This window comes from Rhinoderma darwinii, chromosome 2 (genome assembly GCF_050947455.1).
Source record: "Rhinoderma darwinii isolate aRhiDar2 chromosome 2, aRhiDar2.hap1, whole genome shotgun sequence".
NCBI classification, from domain to species: domain Eukaryota; kingdom Metazoa; phylum Chordata; class Amphibia; order Anura; family Rhinodermatidae; genus Rhinoderma; species Rhinoderma darwinii.
In genome coordinates, this window is record NC_134688.1 from 201501580 (window position 1) to 201518022 (window position 16443).

General features: G+C 38.9%; 1 protein-coding gene across 7 annotated transcripts in view; it reads right to left on the reverse strand.

Moving 5' to 3' along the window:
• The window catches only part of DMD (dystrophin), a 2416993-nt gene that overhangs the window by 897609 nt on the left and 1502941 nt on the right, over window positions 1-16443 (reverse strand). For all 7 annotated transcript variants that reach the window (XM_075852742.1, XM_075852740.1, XM_075852736.1 and 4 more), the window contains one exon: window positions 1852-2016. In XM_075852742.1, the coding sequence (XP_075708857.1) occupies window positions 1852-2016 (165 nt within the window). The remainder of the gene's footprint in view (window positions 1-1851; window positions 2017-16443) is intronic.

Consider the following 16443-nt stretch of genomic DNA (forward strand, 5'->3'; position numbering starts at 1 on the left):
TTATGGCTAAAAATGTGCAAATATACTGCAAAAGTTGCAGCAAAGCTGTCATATGTGAACAGAGCCTTACAGATTTATATTGAAAGACTAATTAATTCATACAAATCCTTGATGCAGTGACTAATTGAACAATCCCCATCTCAGTATTAAGCCACCAACCCTTTTAATAGATAAAGGGAGATGGTGAAAGGGACCCTGGCCTCTAGAACTAAAATATCATCTACATGACGTTTATATATTTCATCCATGGTCATGTGATGGACACGCAGGTGCTGAGATCATTATAAGACACCGCTCTGATACACAACTGTAATGAGCCGTTCACCCGTGTGATCACATGACCATGGACAGAATTTTATTCCCTGGAAGTAAACAATGAATGTTCTTACTGAATAACAACAAGCAGAGATCTTGAAAACCGCGAGGAATTAATACAGAAAGTGTATTGAAAAATGTTATAACTTTTGGTTATACAAAAAATAACATTAATTTGCTGAAAGCGGACCACTCCTTTAATGACTTTCTAAATAATATTTTAATGTAGCGTTAGCTGTCCATTTCTTTCTTGTTTGCTTTGTAATTTCTAGATAACTTCACTTTTTGTTTTAAAAAACGGTATTGCATGACTTTATATAAGGTGTATTGAGAGAAAAATCTCAAACACGACTCGCTAAAATACCAGTAATGATACACATAAAAGAAAATCAGTAATGTGGAAGCTAAATAATTGGTCTTTGCACACTAGTTAGTAATTTATTTATAAGTATGTGGAATCATCATTCATGAGAGCTTAGAGAAAGAAAATATTTAAGGGAAATCAATAGAGACACTTTCCAATAATACGATCCTGAAATTTGGGACAGAGCTAAGATCTACCTTGTCTTTTCCACACTGTCAGAACTACATGTCAAGTCTACTGTTTGGGAATGTTTCCCAAAAATTGGGACAACTAAAAATACCAAAGAGAAAAATTTCTTCATCGGTGCTTTGTCAATAGACAAATTTTCTATTACGGAGAAATATATTGGCCTCGAATAAAAGGCTGAATAAGAGGTTGAAATAAAATATTTCAACCTCCATTTTCTTATATTGTTGAGAAATATGGCTCCACAAAACTATGTTCACATGATTATATTTGAGGCATTAAAATCCAATGCGAATTTCAAGGGAAATCCATGTCAGAAATCTATGCATTAGAATTTTTGTGTGTTTCCAGTTTATGTGATTCGTATGTGGAATAATTGGGGCTAATCCGTGTATGGAAATTCAATGGCTTTCCCAGGCAGAATCCGCACCAATAAGAGACGTGTCAGACACGCAGATCTCCCATTGAAATCAATGGAAGGCGGATTTCACGCTGAAATCCGACCCATGTGAACATACCTTGATGGGAAATTTGCATGTTGACCATATCACAACAAAAGTTGGGGATTGAAGCCCCAACTGAAAAGTCGTGTGTCTTTTTTTCCTTTCACAATATTTATATTGGAATACTCTCTCTCTAAACATGTCAAGGTCTAAGCAAAAATGTTTACCCATATTAAAGTGTAACCCATATTTTTCCCCTTTTACTGCAAAAAAAATCTTACATACAAATATGTGCTATTGATCTATATTTCTAAAAACAAACAAAAACTAACAGTCATAATAAGAGGGATGGCACAAAAGTCACATATTTAACCTATAGTTGTTAACATTTCATGGCAACATATAGAGATGACTAAAATATAAAGACACTTCATCTGGGACTTCTCTGTGACGCAATTATTTCCAATCTGCTATAAGAATACTTCATTTATATTTTGCTTCATTTTTCTGATATAATCAGATAGATCAAGTGGGGCTACTTACCTTGATGTCAAATGCTCCCGGTCTTCCTACTTGATTGTAAAATGATAGCTGATCTTTTACAGATAAAACCCACAATGTCAACTGATTTAACTGGAGTTCAAATAAAGATACATTTTTTAACTGGTCCTCAATTTCATTTTGCTTGTCTTGTAGATCTTTAGACACCTGTAACAAAACAGTAACATAATACCATTACCTACTATATTTTTAAAGGGGTTTTCGTAAAATAAAAACTATACCCCCTCCTCCTAAAAAATAACAATGACAACAAAAACTTTCCTCTCTCTCTCTGTGACATGTCTGCACACAGAGAAGGAAACATGGGGCTGCAAGGGACGCAGGCCCCTAGTGACCAGTGATGAAGCGATAAGTACATTGCAACATTTTTCTTTCTTTCTTAGGTTATGTTCACATGCAGTGTTTCCAGGGGCATTTAAACACATTGAAATACGCCTTGAAAAACACTAGCCTTCACAGAGCTTTAATGGGAAATACGGCGTTTAGTTCAGACGAGGCATATTTTTACGTCATTTTTAAAAAAAACATTGCGTAAAAAGACGCCGTTTAAAAACACGTTTTTGTAGCTGTTTTTCCATTGACACTATGAAAAACGCAACCAAAAACGCTTCAAAATAATTTTCAGATTCAAAAATGCCTGGAAATCAGAGCCTGTTTTCACTTGAAAACAGCTCTATAATTTTCAGCTGTTTTTTTATTGTATGTGTGAACATACCCTTAATGTTTCGGGCCCTCCCAAAAATGTTTAGTCAATGAAAAGTCCATTCATGCAGTCACAGAACAAGAAAGAAACAGAAAATGTAAGTTTGATAACTGAGATCACGGAAGTTAATCATTAAAATTCGGAGTAGAATATAAAAATCTATAATATACTGTATAAAGAATGTTAGCATTTTGGGACAGGTTTTTTTGGTGAAAACAATTTTTTGCTGGTCTTTTACAGGGCTTTACTTTATTAGATTTATATGTACTGAGCATTGTTGTTCAATACAGTCAATTGCGCTAGGCTTGCCGTTATATATTCAAGGTAGGCAATGAATGCATAGCTTTGTATAGAATCTTATTACCGTGATAAGCAGAAGATGCGGGTGTGTAAATATTGAGAATACATGGAATCATTCATTACATTCTTTCATCGTCTACCAGTTGTCCTTGTAGCATTAGTTAAAGTCATTTTCTTGGGAGAGTGGTTATATTCTTACTCAGCTAGTGGTTATACAGTTAGAGATTAGCATAAAAGGTTTCCTAGTTTGTACATATAGACCTAAGCAAACATGTAAATCCCTGTTATTGTTTTATACTTCCTAATTCCTTTATGAATTATTAAGGATGTACACAAATATGTTATTTACACAAGGTTTTAGCTTTTTTTCAAGGCAAATCCAGATATTGTCATGACACAGAAATACTGTCATTTGACATCTTTGAAACCGCTTATGTGCATTCAATTTAGGCTGTCTTTAATCATCCCCCAATTCCAAAATGTACTTTTTTTAGCATGATATTTTAAAAAAAAAGTATAGAAAAAACAAAGTATACCACATACAAAAAGAGTCTCCTGCTGTACACATATAATGTAGGGATCCATGTGTATAATTTTGCCTTGTCGTGGCAGGTGGGCTCACAAAATTTGATCAAAATGTCTGATAAGAACCTCACATTTATAAGTATACTAATTATAGCCATAATGTAGTCTAAATTATCCATAAATTCAATGTTTGAATATACCTTAGCACTTACAGAGTGTTGCATGCATCTTTGTGTTTGTTGGCTGACTTAGGGCCCTTTCACATCACGTTTGAACTTCCTGTTCAAACATCAGTTTGTGGGGGGTTTCAAACATATTCGTTAATAGATTCGTACGTTTTTAATGGGGCTTCCATTATGGTTAAAAGTGTCCGTTTGTCTCAGTTTTATATGTTTCGGCCAGGATCCATTTTGCTTTTCAGGACAGACAAACGGAGACTGTCTTAGACCCTGTTCCCATCATGTTAAAGCCTTCCATTCGAGATGTATGTTGGGAGGACTCCCAACATATAGCTTAGACAGAAGGCTGAAACATACCCCACTGTATAGGTATACAGTGGGATTCATCGCCCAAACCCTCAAAGCCGAATGCTGCCTGAAGCGCTGTGTCTGGGGAAGCTCCTTACATCACCGCCCACATATGAACAGTAATGTTAGTAGCAACAATACTGAGGTCCCCAGCCAGGGCATCACAAATGCTCTATCCAGGAACTCCAGCTCATGTAGGAACAGTGATTACAGGAGCTACAATATCGGAGTGCACAGGCCAGAGCATCGGAAGCACTCTGGCCGGGGACTCCAGCTCTGAGGAAGCCCTTAACAACACTATGCATATATGGAGAGTGATGTCAAGAGCTTTTCAATACCGGAGTTCCAGCCAGGGTGTCAGGAATGCTTTGGTATTGGACTCAAGCTCTGGAGAAGCCCCTGACATCCCTGTCCAAATATGGACAGTGATATCACAACAAGTTAACATTGATAAGAAAGCCATCTTATATAGTGAGTGTAATTACAAACAATCCAACCTTGGTTTTATTCTTGCAATATCAGCGGCGCCCTTTTAAGATCCAGTTTTTTCAAACCAAACCTTGCGTTAATTTCACTGCATTATGCATTCAAGCTACCAGATGGGACATGGCTGAAGCAGATTCTCTTGACCTACCTATTACTAGTCTACACCAGAGTTGTGCCTATGTTTGCACAACTCCAAGACGTAAGCAAATCGGCCATTCTTCTTGCTATTTCCAAACACTCCGATGGTGATCTGCACTATGTGGTGCCGCTCAATTTTGCTTTTTTCTTCTTTAGTGATGTTAGGAGTCACCATTTCAGTGTCCATGGACAAAGTGTCGAAAGAACTTTGGCTGGGGACTACGCTCCTGAAGAAGCCTCTGACATCACTGTCAATATAGGGACAGTGATATAAGGAATTTCCCCAGGACCAAAGTCCGTGGGCAGAGCACTTACAATGCCCAGGACTCTGAAGCTTCCTAATGTATACCTGTGACAGATGACATACAGTGGCATCCTCCACCCATAGGCTCCCATGTTAAATAAACGTATACGTTTATAAGGTTTATTTGTGGAATCCTTCAGGTCCGAATAGCATAATCTACTACGCTATTCCATCCTTCATAAACAAAGGTATACCAATGTATACCAGCCCGACAAAGACCAAAAGGACACACTTTTGGTTTCTGTTGGGCTAATTGAGCCCTATGGACACGTTTAGAATGTACGTCTGGAGTTTTCCCAAAGTAGACGCTAAACGTAGGGCAAAAATGCTATGTGAACTGGGCCTTATTTTTTATCCTGTTGAGAAACTGGATCCTGAGGGATCCGTTTTTCCATACAATGCAATTCTATGGCAACAACATGCTATAGGATAGGCATCCTGTTGCACCATCATGTTTGACATCCATAATTTTTTTTAATGATAAAAAACAAAAAAATAGGACATTTAAACAGAATACTCAAAAGTGGTATGAACCTAGCCTAACTTAGTCTTTTGTCTTTTGCAAAAATACAGTACATCATAAATGTAGCTAGCATACTGAGAATTAAATTTACTGACTGGCCCACAAGAAATTAATACAAAGAGGCTCTGTCACCACATTATAAGTGGCCTATCTCCTACATAAGGAGATCAGCGCTATAATGTAGGTGACAGTAATGCCTTTTATTTAGAAAAAAAATCTATTTTAAACCACTTTATGAACAATTTTTAGCTTTATGCTAATGAGTTTCTTAATGCCCAAGTGGGCGTGTCTTACTTTAGACCAAGTGGGCGTTGTACAGAGGAGTGTATGACGCTGACCAATCAGCGTCATGCACTTCTCTCCATTCATTTACACTGCACTAGCAATATAGTTATATCGTTATGTGCAGCTACATACACAAACACTAACATTACTGCAGTGTCCTGATAATGAATATACATCACTACCAGCCTGGACGTGATGTTTATTCAGAATCCTGACACTTCTGAATCTCTTCTGTGAGATTCCAGCAAGGCAAGCGTAATCTCGCGAGATTACGATGTAACTTGTCATTTCAAACGAGATTACGCTTGCCTTGCTGGAATCGCACAGAAAAGATTCAGAAGTGTCAGGATTCTGAATAAACATCACGTCCTGGCTGGTAGTGATGTATATTCATTATCAGGACACTTCAGTAATGTTAGTGTTTGTGTATGTAGCTGCACATAACGATATAACTATATCGCTAGTGCAGTGTAAATGAATGGAGAGAAGTGCATGACGCTGATTGGTCAGCGTCATACACTCCTCTGTACAACGCCCACTTGGTATAAAGTAAGACAAGCCCACTTGGGCATTAAGAAACTCATTAGCATAAAGCTAAAAATCGCTCATAAAGTGGTTTAAAATAGATTTTTTTTCTAAATAAAAGGCATTACTGTCACCTACATTATAGCGCTGATCTCCTTATGTAGGAGATAGGCCACTTATAATGTGGTTACAGAGCCTCTTTATATTAATTTCTTGTGGGCCAGTCAGTAAATTAAATTCTCAGTATGCTAGCTACATTCCGACTGCATGCTGCGCTATTGCTATTGTTTCAGGTAAAACCACAGACACCACGACGGAAAGCTGGCGGAACACATTACAGTCAATGAGTTCCCTTCAGCCACCGGTGGTGTTTATGGTGCAACGGAACTGCCGCTACCAGTTTTCCTTTGTTCTAGTACTCTGACGGAGCAGAACAACAAAAAGACCCGACGCAGATGTGAACCCAGCCTTACTTGCACCCATGAAAGGGCACCATGAATTATTGTGTGGCATGTGCATAATGTACTGAATACACTTTTTTTTGGGGTAATGCTTTTCACAAATACCAGAAACATTTATTCTTTAGAATTCTATTAAATCAATAAATCCTTTTAATAATCCTATTAAGAGCTTACAAAGTATACTGAAAATTAATTACAGCAAATTTGAGCAAGCTAAAGCTAATGAATAAAATGTTATTGTTTATTGATAGATACAAATGAAGTCTGTGATGAGTAACTCTGTATATTGTGTTTTTCAAGGAAGATTCCAATCCCTTTCTTAAAGAGGCTCTGTCACCACATTATAAGTGCCCTATCTCCTATATAAGGAGATCAGCGCTATAATGTAGGTGACAGTAATGCTTTTTATTTCGAAACGATCTATTTTAAACCACTTTATGAGCGATTTTTAGCTTTATGCTAATGAGTTTCTTAATGGCCAAGTGGGCGTGTTTTACTTTAGACCAAGTAGGCGTTGTACAGAAGAGTGTATGACGCTGACCAATCAGTTTCATACACTTCTCTCCATTCATTTACACTGCACTAGCGATATAGTTATATCGCTATGTGCAGCCACATACACAAACACTAACATTACTGCAGTGTCCTGATAATGAATATACATCACTACCAGCCCGGACGTGATGTTTATTCAGAATCCTTACACTTCTGAATCTTTTCTGTGCGATTCCAGCAAGGCAAGCGTAATCTCGTTTGAAATGACAAGTTACATCGTAATCTCGCGAGATTACGCTTGCCTTGCTGGAATCTCACAGAAGAGATTCAGAAGTGTCAGGATTCTGAATAAACATCACGTCCAGGCTGGTAGTGATGTATATTCATTATCAGGACACTGCAGTAATGTTAGTGTTTGTGTATGTAGCTGCACATAGCGATATAACTATATCGCTAGTGCAGTGTAAATGAATGGAGAGAAGTGTATGACACTGATTGGTCAGCGTCATACACTCCTCTGTACAACGCCCACTTGGTCTAAAGTAAAACACGCCCACTTGGCCATTAAGAAACTCATTAGCATAAAGCTAAAAATCGCTCATAAAGTGGTTTAAAATAGATCGTTTCGAAATAAAAAGCATTACTGTCACCTACATTATAGCGCTGATCTCCTTATATAGGAGATAGGGCACTTATAATGTGGTGACAGAGCCTCTTTAAGAAAGGGATTGGAATCTTCCTTGAAAAACACAATATACAGAGTTACTCATCACAGACTTCATTTGTATCTATCAATAAACAATAACATTTTATTCATTAGCTTTAGCTTGCTCAAATTTGCTGTAATTAATTTTCAGTATACTTTGTAAGCTCTTAATAGGATTATTAAAATGATTTATTGATTTAATAGAATTCTAAAGAATAAATGTTTCTGGTATTTGTGAAAAGCTTTACCCCAAAAAAAAGTGTATTCAGTACATTATGCACATGCCACACAATAATTCATGGTGCCCTTTCATGGGTGCAAGTAAGGCTGGGTTCACATCTGCGTCGGGTTTTTTTGTTGTTCTGCTCCGTCAGAGTACTAGAACAAAGGAAAACTGGTAGCGGCAGTTCCGTTGCACCATAAACACCACCGGTGGCTGAAGGGAACCCATTGACTGTAATGTGTTCCGCCAGCTTTCCGTCGTGGTGTTTGTGGTTTTACCTGAAACAATAGCAATAGCGCAGCATGCAGTCGGAAGTTCTTCATCTCAATGAGACCATTTTCTGACTGTGTAACATCTTGACAAAACATGTTGTCTGTCCCCGCACTTAGCTGCACAGGTTACAAGTTACAATATAATTTTTTTCACATACTCCTGTATATAGTTCCTCAATAGCCCCTCTAACATTTTTCCCACGATGGATGTTAAGCTTGCTAGTCTATAATTACCCGTGGAAGAACTAGAGCCCTTTTTGAAAATAGGCACCACTGTGCTCTGCGCCAGTCCCTTGGCACTATACCAAAAACAAAAAGAGCGGGGTGTCACAGCACCGGAGCAGTAGATGTAGCGGATATAATGGGTGCAAGCCTCATAGGAACCTGATCCAGAGTCCCACAGCAGAGTCCAAACACGAGAGACAAGGCAGCACTTTCAAAAATAAGGGGAATTTATTAATAAATTCCCTTGATTTTTTAAAGTGCTGCCTTGTCTCCCGTGTTTGGACTTGGCACTATACCAGTCACTAGAGAATCTCTGAATATTATGAAGTTACCAGATGTGTTTTAGAAGGTTTAAATTGTATATTTAAGAGTAGGACTAATGTCTGGAAACACTTGTCACTACAATCTATGTGTGTTGCATATGCACTCATATCTCATTCCCATTTCCAATTAGGGGAGGGAACCATTACACTTTACAACTCATGCAGCAGAAAGTCTAGAATTGTTCTGCTTTTTATATGAAGTCTCACACTTTGTAACATCTTATCAACAACTTATCAGATGCTTTATGAAAGTTCTCTAACAATGATGGCGTCTACATAGATTTAGCTCTACTGGGAAAGACCTAAGAACTTTATCTGATATGAGTCTGTATAAAAGCTGGCTCCCAGTTTGTGACTCGTTCACTTCCTCTGTACCTCTCTTCCAAATCAGATTTGGGGATCTGTACAGCTTTAATTTACTGTATAAATTAAAAGTGTTTTTTAAATCAATGCATGTAAGTAGAACACTCAGAAGAAGCAACATTGTTGATTTTTTTTTTCTTTAACAAAAAATTTCTTCTAAATGATAATTTAATTTATTTAAAAATGCTTTTCTGCCCTACCTCGCCCTATGTGAAAAAGTAATTGCCTCTTTAGCTACTAAATCAGCCAGTTAACCAAATTCAACTGATAATTGGGTTAAATTTCTTGAACCAAAATGTTATTCTAAATTATGATTTCATTTATTGGAAAATGCTGTTCTGCCCTACCAGCCCCAATGTGAAAAAGTAATTGTTCCCTTAATCAACCAGGTAACCAAATTCAAGCGACCATTGTGTTCTATTTCACTAGCCACACCCAGACATGATTACTGTCAGACCTGTAAAACCTAAACATCACTTAAAGGAACAGTGTCACCCAAATTTTTTTTTAATATGTTAAAGATGTTAGTGCTTTATTAAAAATGTTTGGATTAATTTGTGTGTTTGTGTGTTACTTTTTTTTTTTTACACTTTTTCTTCCCTATGGGGGCTGCCATTTTTTTTTCCATTTCTGTATGTGTCGATTAACGACACATACAGACATGGAATACGGCAGCTCCAGTCCCATAGGGACTGCGAACGGGGCCCGTTCCATCCACTATCGTGTACGCCGCTGTGTGGGAACGGCGCATGCGCCGCTCCCACACAGTTCAATTTGAAATGTGCGCCGTCCGGCGCCATTTTCCTGTGGACCGGAAGTCGTGGCCGGACAGTAAGATTACTACTTCCGGTCGCGGCTTCCGGACTTGTGCACATGGACCAGCGGCAGCAGACGGAGCGGATGGACCGGAGGGAGCGGCGGCGACTGGAGCAGGTAAGTTATTTCTATGTATGTTTGTGTTTCAGTGTGTGTTTACTACTGTATGTAAACCTACTACACTGTGTGTTAGCTCAAAAAATGGCGACACACAGTGTAGGAGGTTAGACCGTTCAAACCCCTCGTTTCTCCCGGCACTAGCCAGGATAAAGGAGGGGGGGATTCTGAGAGCTCACTAGAGCGAGCGATTTTTACCCAATTTTGCAGCATAAAGCAATGTGGTTGCTTTACCACATGCAATGCTGCAATTTTGGGAATGGCTCCATCTAGTGACCAGTGCTGGGAAATATTATAAATTGAATCCAATTTATAATATTTCCTGACTCATGAAAAAAAAAAAAAAATTAGAACAATGTTTAATCACCTACGCACTAATTGTTTAACTAAAAAAAAAAAAACATGTTTTGCTGGCAACACATTCCCTTTAAATAGAACCTGTCTGACAATGTGAAGCAGGCTAAAATGTCTCAAAAGCAGCACATGATGCCATGTTCTAAAGAGATCCAAATACAGATGCCAAAGTCATTGAAATCTGCTAGTAGGAAAGGGTTACAAAGCCATTGCTAAGGCTCTGGGACTCCAGCAATCCAAAGTGAGAGCCATTATCCACACATGGAGAAAACTTTGAACAATAGTGGACCTTCCCAGGAGTGGCAAGTACACCAAATTTCACCAAGAGCGCATCGACGACTCATCCAGTAAGTCACAACCAAACACATACGAACATCTAAAGAACTGCAGGCCTCATTTGCCTCAGTTAAAGTGAATGTACAGCATTCCACAATGAGAAAGACCCTTGGCAAAAATGACATCCATGGAAGATTTGCAAGGCACAAACCACTGTTGACAAAAAATAAAAATACAAAGGCTCATTTTAAATTTGCCCAAAAACATTTAGATGATTAGATGACCCCAAGACTATCGAGATAATATTCTGTAGACTGATGAGTTAAAGGTGGACATTTTTAGAAGACATGTGTCTTGTTACATCTAGTGTAAAGCTAACTGCGCATTCCACCATAAGAACATCATACCAACAGTCAAACATGGTGGTGGTAGTGTGATGGTCCGGGGCTGCTTTGCTTTTGCAGGACCTGGACATCTTGTCATAATTTAAGGAACCATGAATTCTGCGCATTCCTACTTAATTCTATTTTTCACGCATGCGCAGTAACCTACAATATTTTGCACATGCGCATTGAAAGCAATTTCATTGCGCATGCGCATGCGCATAAACATTACATTAATTTAACCTGCGCTTTTAAATACGTGCGCAAAAAAATATATTGTTTTATCTATTTTGATTCTGCTTGACTTTGGCCATACACCCGGGTTCGAGGTATGCTATTGGTTCAAAGCCTCCTCAATGCCGTTCTTTATTTGATTAAGCCTCAATGCGAGCACTATTTTATTTTATTTTTGTTCATGTTATACCTGAGTGCCCACGCGTCCCGCAAAGATGGTATCTACAGTGAGAGCGGCACTAAGGAATAATGAGAATTCATGTTATTCCTCAGTGCCATTATCACTGTAGATACCATCTTTGTGGGGCGCGCGGGCACTGAGTGATAACATGAATGAAAATAATAATAATAGTGCTCGCATTGTGGCGTAATCAAACAAAGAACGGGGCAGGCATTGTGGAGGCTTTAGGCCTCATTTACACGAGCGTATTATACGCGCGTGCGACGCGCGTGCTTTTCACGCGTGTCGTACGCACCTATAATAGTCTATGGGGCTGTTTAGACGATGCGTGAATTTTGCGCAGCGTGAGTGCGTTGCGTAAAACTCACGACATGTTCTATATTCTTGCGTTTTTCACGCAACACGCACCCATTGACTTCAATGGGTGCGTGAAAACAACGCATGCCACACTGACGGTCCTGCGTTGCATGCGCGAAAATCACGCAAGAGCTGTCAAACTCCTGAATGTAAACAGAAAAGCACCACGTGCTTTTCTGGTTACAAACATCCAAACGGAGTGTCAAATTAGAGATGAGCGCACCGAACTTCACCGGGTTCGGCAAAACTCGTTTTGACCGAAACCGGTAAAAAATGTTCGGGTACGCGACGTCAGGAGACAGTCACTGTCCACGGTGCTGAAAGCGTTAAACTGGTTCAGCACCATGGACAGTGACTTCCGCTCCGAAAATCCATGAACCTGTAAAAAAAAAAAGACGTTCTGACTTACCGATAACTCCGGTCCGACCTCCCGGGATGACAGTTAAGTCCAAGTGACAGCTGCAGCCAATCACAGGCCAAGCACAGGCTGCAGCCAATCACAGGCTGCAGCGGTCTCATGGACTGCGGCGTCATCCTGGGAGGTGGGGCCGGATGACGAGAGAGGGACGCGTCACCAAGGCAACGGCCGGGAGACCGGACTGGAGGAAGCAGGCAGTTCATGGTAAGTTTGAACATCTTTTTTTATTCACAGGTTGGTGTATATTGTGATCGGCATTCACTGTCGAGGGTGCTGAAAGAGTTACTGCCGATCAGTTAGCTCTTTCAGCACCTTGGACAGTGACGGGCGTCGACTAGCCTCATCTCTATGATGGCGGCTGCGCGAAAATCACGCAGCCGCGCATCATACACGGATGACACACGGAGCTGCCAAGTGCCTTTTGCGCGCGCAAAACGCAGCGTTTTTTGCGCGCGCAAAACGCACACGCTCGTGTAAATGAGGCCTTAAACAAATAGGATGCCTCGAACACGAGTGTATGATGTGACGTGAAGTGAAGCTGAATAGAAATAAGAATTTTCTCTTTTTGCACAGGCGCAATTAATTGTATTTGAAAGCGCAGGCGCAAAGAACAGACTTGTAATGTGCATGCGCAATGAAATTGCTTTCATTGCGCATGCGCAAAATATTGTAAACAAACATCAGGATATAAACAATACAGCATAAAGCTGATTTAAATATATAAAATTGTGAAAACGATAGTCAGGGGACAATAATATAACAAAAAAAGTAGTGGAAAACCCCTTTAATCATTCTAGATCACCAGAATACAAAGATAAAACAATAAATCTGGACATTGCCTGCAATGAATGAACAATTTACCACACCAGCCACAATCACATTCCCTTTCTAGCTGCTCTAATTTAAGAAAACATCAGTGCTATATGATTGTGTCATGGACGTGAGGTACTATCGATGAGTGTCATCATACTAATCCTCCACCATAAGTTATTTACAGAAAATAGTGAATCTAAATCTGTCTGACAGAAAAGCAATGATGTTACCCTGGCAACTGCAAGCATGACAAAAGAGGTGGAATGGAAGTCAGGGAAACAAATACCATATACTTTGTTTTGCTTCCTGAATTTTAACTATGTCTAAGAACAGTTTTCTAAAAGCTTATAATAAGAATACAATGAAGGCACTAAAGAGTATTCATCACAGAGCTATGTTCAATATAATTTATGCGGAACATACAATGTAAATTTTAGCAACAATATATATATATATATATATATATATATATATATATATATATATATATATATATGTATATATATATATATATATTGTAGATAGCACATACTACATTAATTCTGATCCCGGGTGTTAGAGGAGGAGCCTGGCTGTCTGACAGCCTGGGACTTGCTCTAGTGCCCTCGGGAAGCCGGACAAATGAGACAATGCAGTGAAAAGGCGGCCTTATGGCATAAGTACTCTTAATGGCCGCCGTGAATAATCGTATAGTCAATGGAGTCCAGTGACTTCTATAAGAAAAATACAGATGCTTATTACCATCTAAATAAGTTTTAAAAAATTTGGTCCTCATGGAGCATATTTTCCTTTTTTTAAATGTTAATTTCAGTGTTTAACAGAATAAGGGCAACAGTGTTGTTCACCAATATATCTTGGTATTTACTCTTCTAAAAGTCATGTAATGTTACTGATGTGCTCATGGACCATTCAACAGCCCTTCATTTTGAAAAATATACTATGCATAATGTATGATTAAATTTAATTGTTAATGTTGCTATCAATGGTGTGCATCCAAAGAAACAAATAGTTTGCCCTCTGCTACAAGCAAATCAAATGCGGAAATTTACTGTTTTTATGCATCTTATGAACATGAGGCAGTTTAGAAAGAAATTAAGTCTGTATGTGAAGTTCATGCAAAAACATTACAATTTAGTGTAAGAATTGTACGCTTGATAACTCATAATCTAGTATTAGTTATTGTTTCCTACCACCTGAAGATATTTTGAAGCTACTTTATAAACACTTCAATATTTTGAGAGTATATAATGGTACTATTATTACTACTGGACGTGGGGTTATCATACGAGGAATATGCCTATTGAAAACAATTGCCGAAATGCATAGACTAAAACATATGATAATTTACAGAGTGGGATGCTTTTGTAATGCTGTATGACTATGGCAGTAACGTAAGGGTATGTTCACACGCTAGCTGGCTTTTACGGCTGAAATGACAGCCTGTTTTCAGAAGAAAACTGCTGCGTCGTTTCAGCCGTAAAAGCTCCTCCTCGTAATATACGAGGCATCTGTGACGCTCGTATATCTTGAGCTGCTCTTCATTGAGTTCAATGAAGAACGGCTCAAATTACGTTGCAAAGAAGTGCCCTGCACTTCTTTGCCGAGGCAGTAAATTTACGCGTCGTCGTTTGACAGCTGTCAAACGACGACGCGTAAATTACAGGTCGTCTGCACAGTACGTCGGCAAACCCATTCAAATGAATGAGCAGATGTTTGCCGACGTATTGTAGCCCTATTTTCAGGCGTAAAACGAGGCATAATACGCCTCGTTTACGTCTGAAAATAGGTCGTGTGAACCCAGCCTAAGATTTATATGTTCTTACTAGACACGAAGGAAAAAGTATTGCTCTAAACTTTGGATTAGGAATAAGAATGATGTGAACAAACTTTTAGCTGACTTGTGACAGATCTCAGATTAATTTACCTTTCAATAGATTGGATATTTAAGTTATAAAAAATATATCATGCCATCAAAACCCATGGAAGCGTAAAGGGGATTTGTCGTCAGTCCACTTAAAGAGTCCTTTATGAATAAAAGAAGTTGGTGCTAAGTGTGCTTATTTCACATTCCTCTGACTCACAGACCGGGGAACTGCGTACTATTTTTACATATTCACATTGTACATACTGAATAGGTCAGATGAGCAATGCAATGTGAACGGAATACCATCTCACCTTAGCCAATCACACTTCACATTTAACCTTATAGTTATTGCTGATTCTCTGAGAGCAAGGCGATAGGTAGGGACTCCATCATACTACATTGCCTACTCAAATTTTCAAGTAAGTCAACAGAAGCAGGGAGCACGCCCTGTACTGTAATTGGAGAAATTGTGCAATGTGTGTACTAAGCAGTGTCCATTGTTTTAGTTCTTTAATGATAACCACCAGCTTGAAATCAGTGGTTTTGGTTGTTTTTTTCCAGTCCTCTTCATGACTTTTAAAATTTATACCTACTCTCCACATTCCTGAAAATTTGGTGGGCTTTTCCTGGTGGGATACCAGTGCAGTACTCAGCACCCGAGCCAATCAGATGCCTCCTCTATTTTGTTTCTCCCCTCTCACAGACACAGAGACAAACCACTGCTGCATCCCCTCCTCTCTCTCCTACCTGTCCTCTACTTACTGTATTACTCTAGTGTTAGGCTATGTTCACATCTGTGTCGGAGGCTTCGTTAGTGCAGAATGAAGTGCTATTTTCTCTGGAATAATGATGGAAATCATGACGGAAACCATATGACGATTCCATTATTTTTGTTATTCTGTTCACATGATGGAACAGAAAAATGGAAAAAGTAAGGCAGATGTGAACAGAGCTTAAGACAGACTTTTTGGAGACTAAATAGATTTCTAAACATTGACAGAGAGCAGGGAAAGGTAAATTACAGGCTGTTAGGAAGGCTGTTAGAGAGCCTGTAAGAATTGCAGTTAGCCTGTTACGTCACAGTGGAACATAGACTAGTATGCAGCAATGACTGAATTGAAAACTGACAAATATCACAATTTATCAGTGGAAATTCCTACTATCCTGGTAAAGACAATAAAAAGCTACTCCACACATTAAAAAAAAAGGAATTATGCAAATACTGTATATGTGATTTCTGTTGGATGTACTTTGCAGATGCCTACACATAACAACCCTCTTACAGTTAGGTCCAGAATTATTTGGACAGTGACACAATCTTCATGGTTTGGGCTCTGCATGCCACCACATTGGATTTGAAATGAAACAACTGAGATG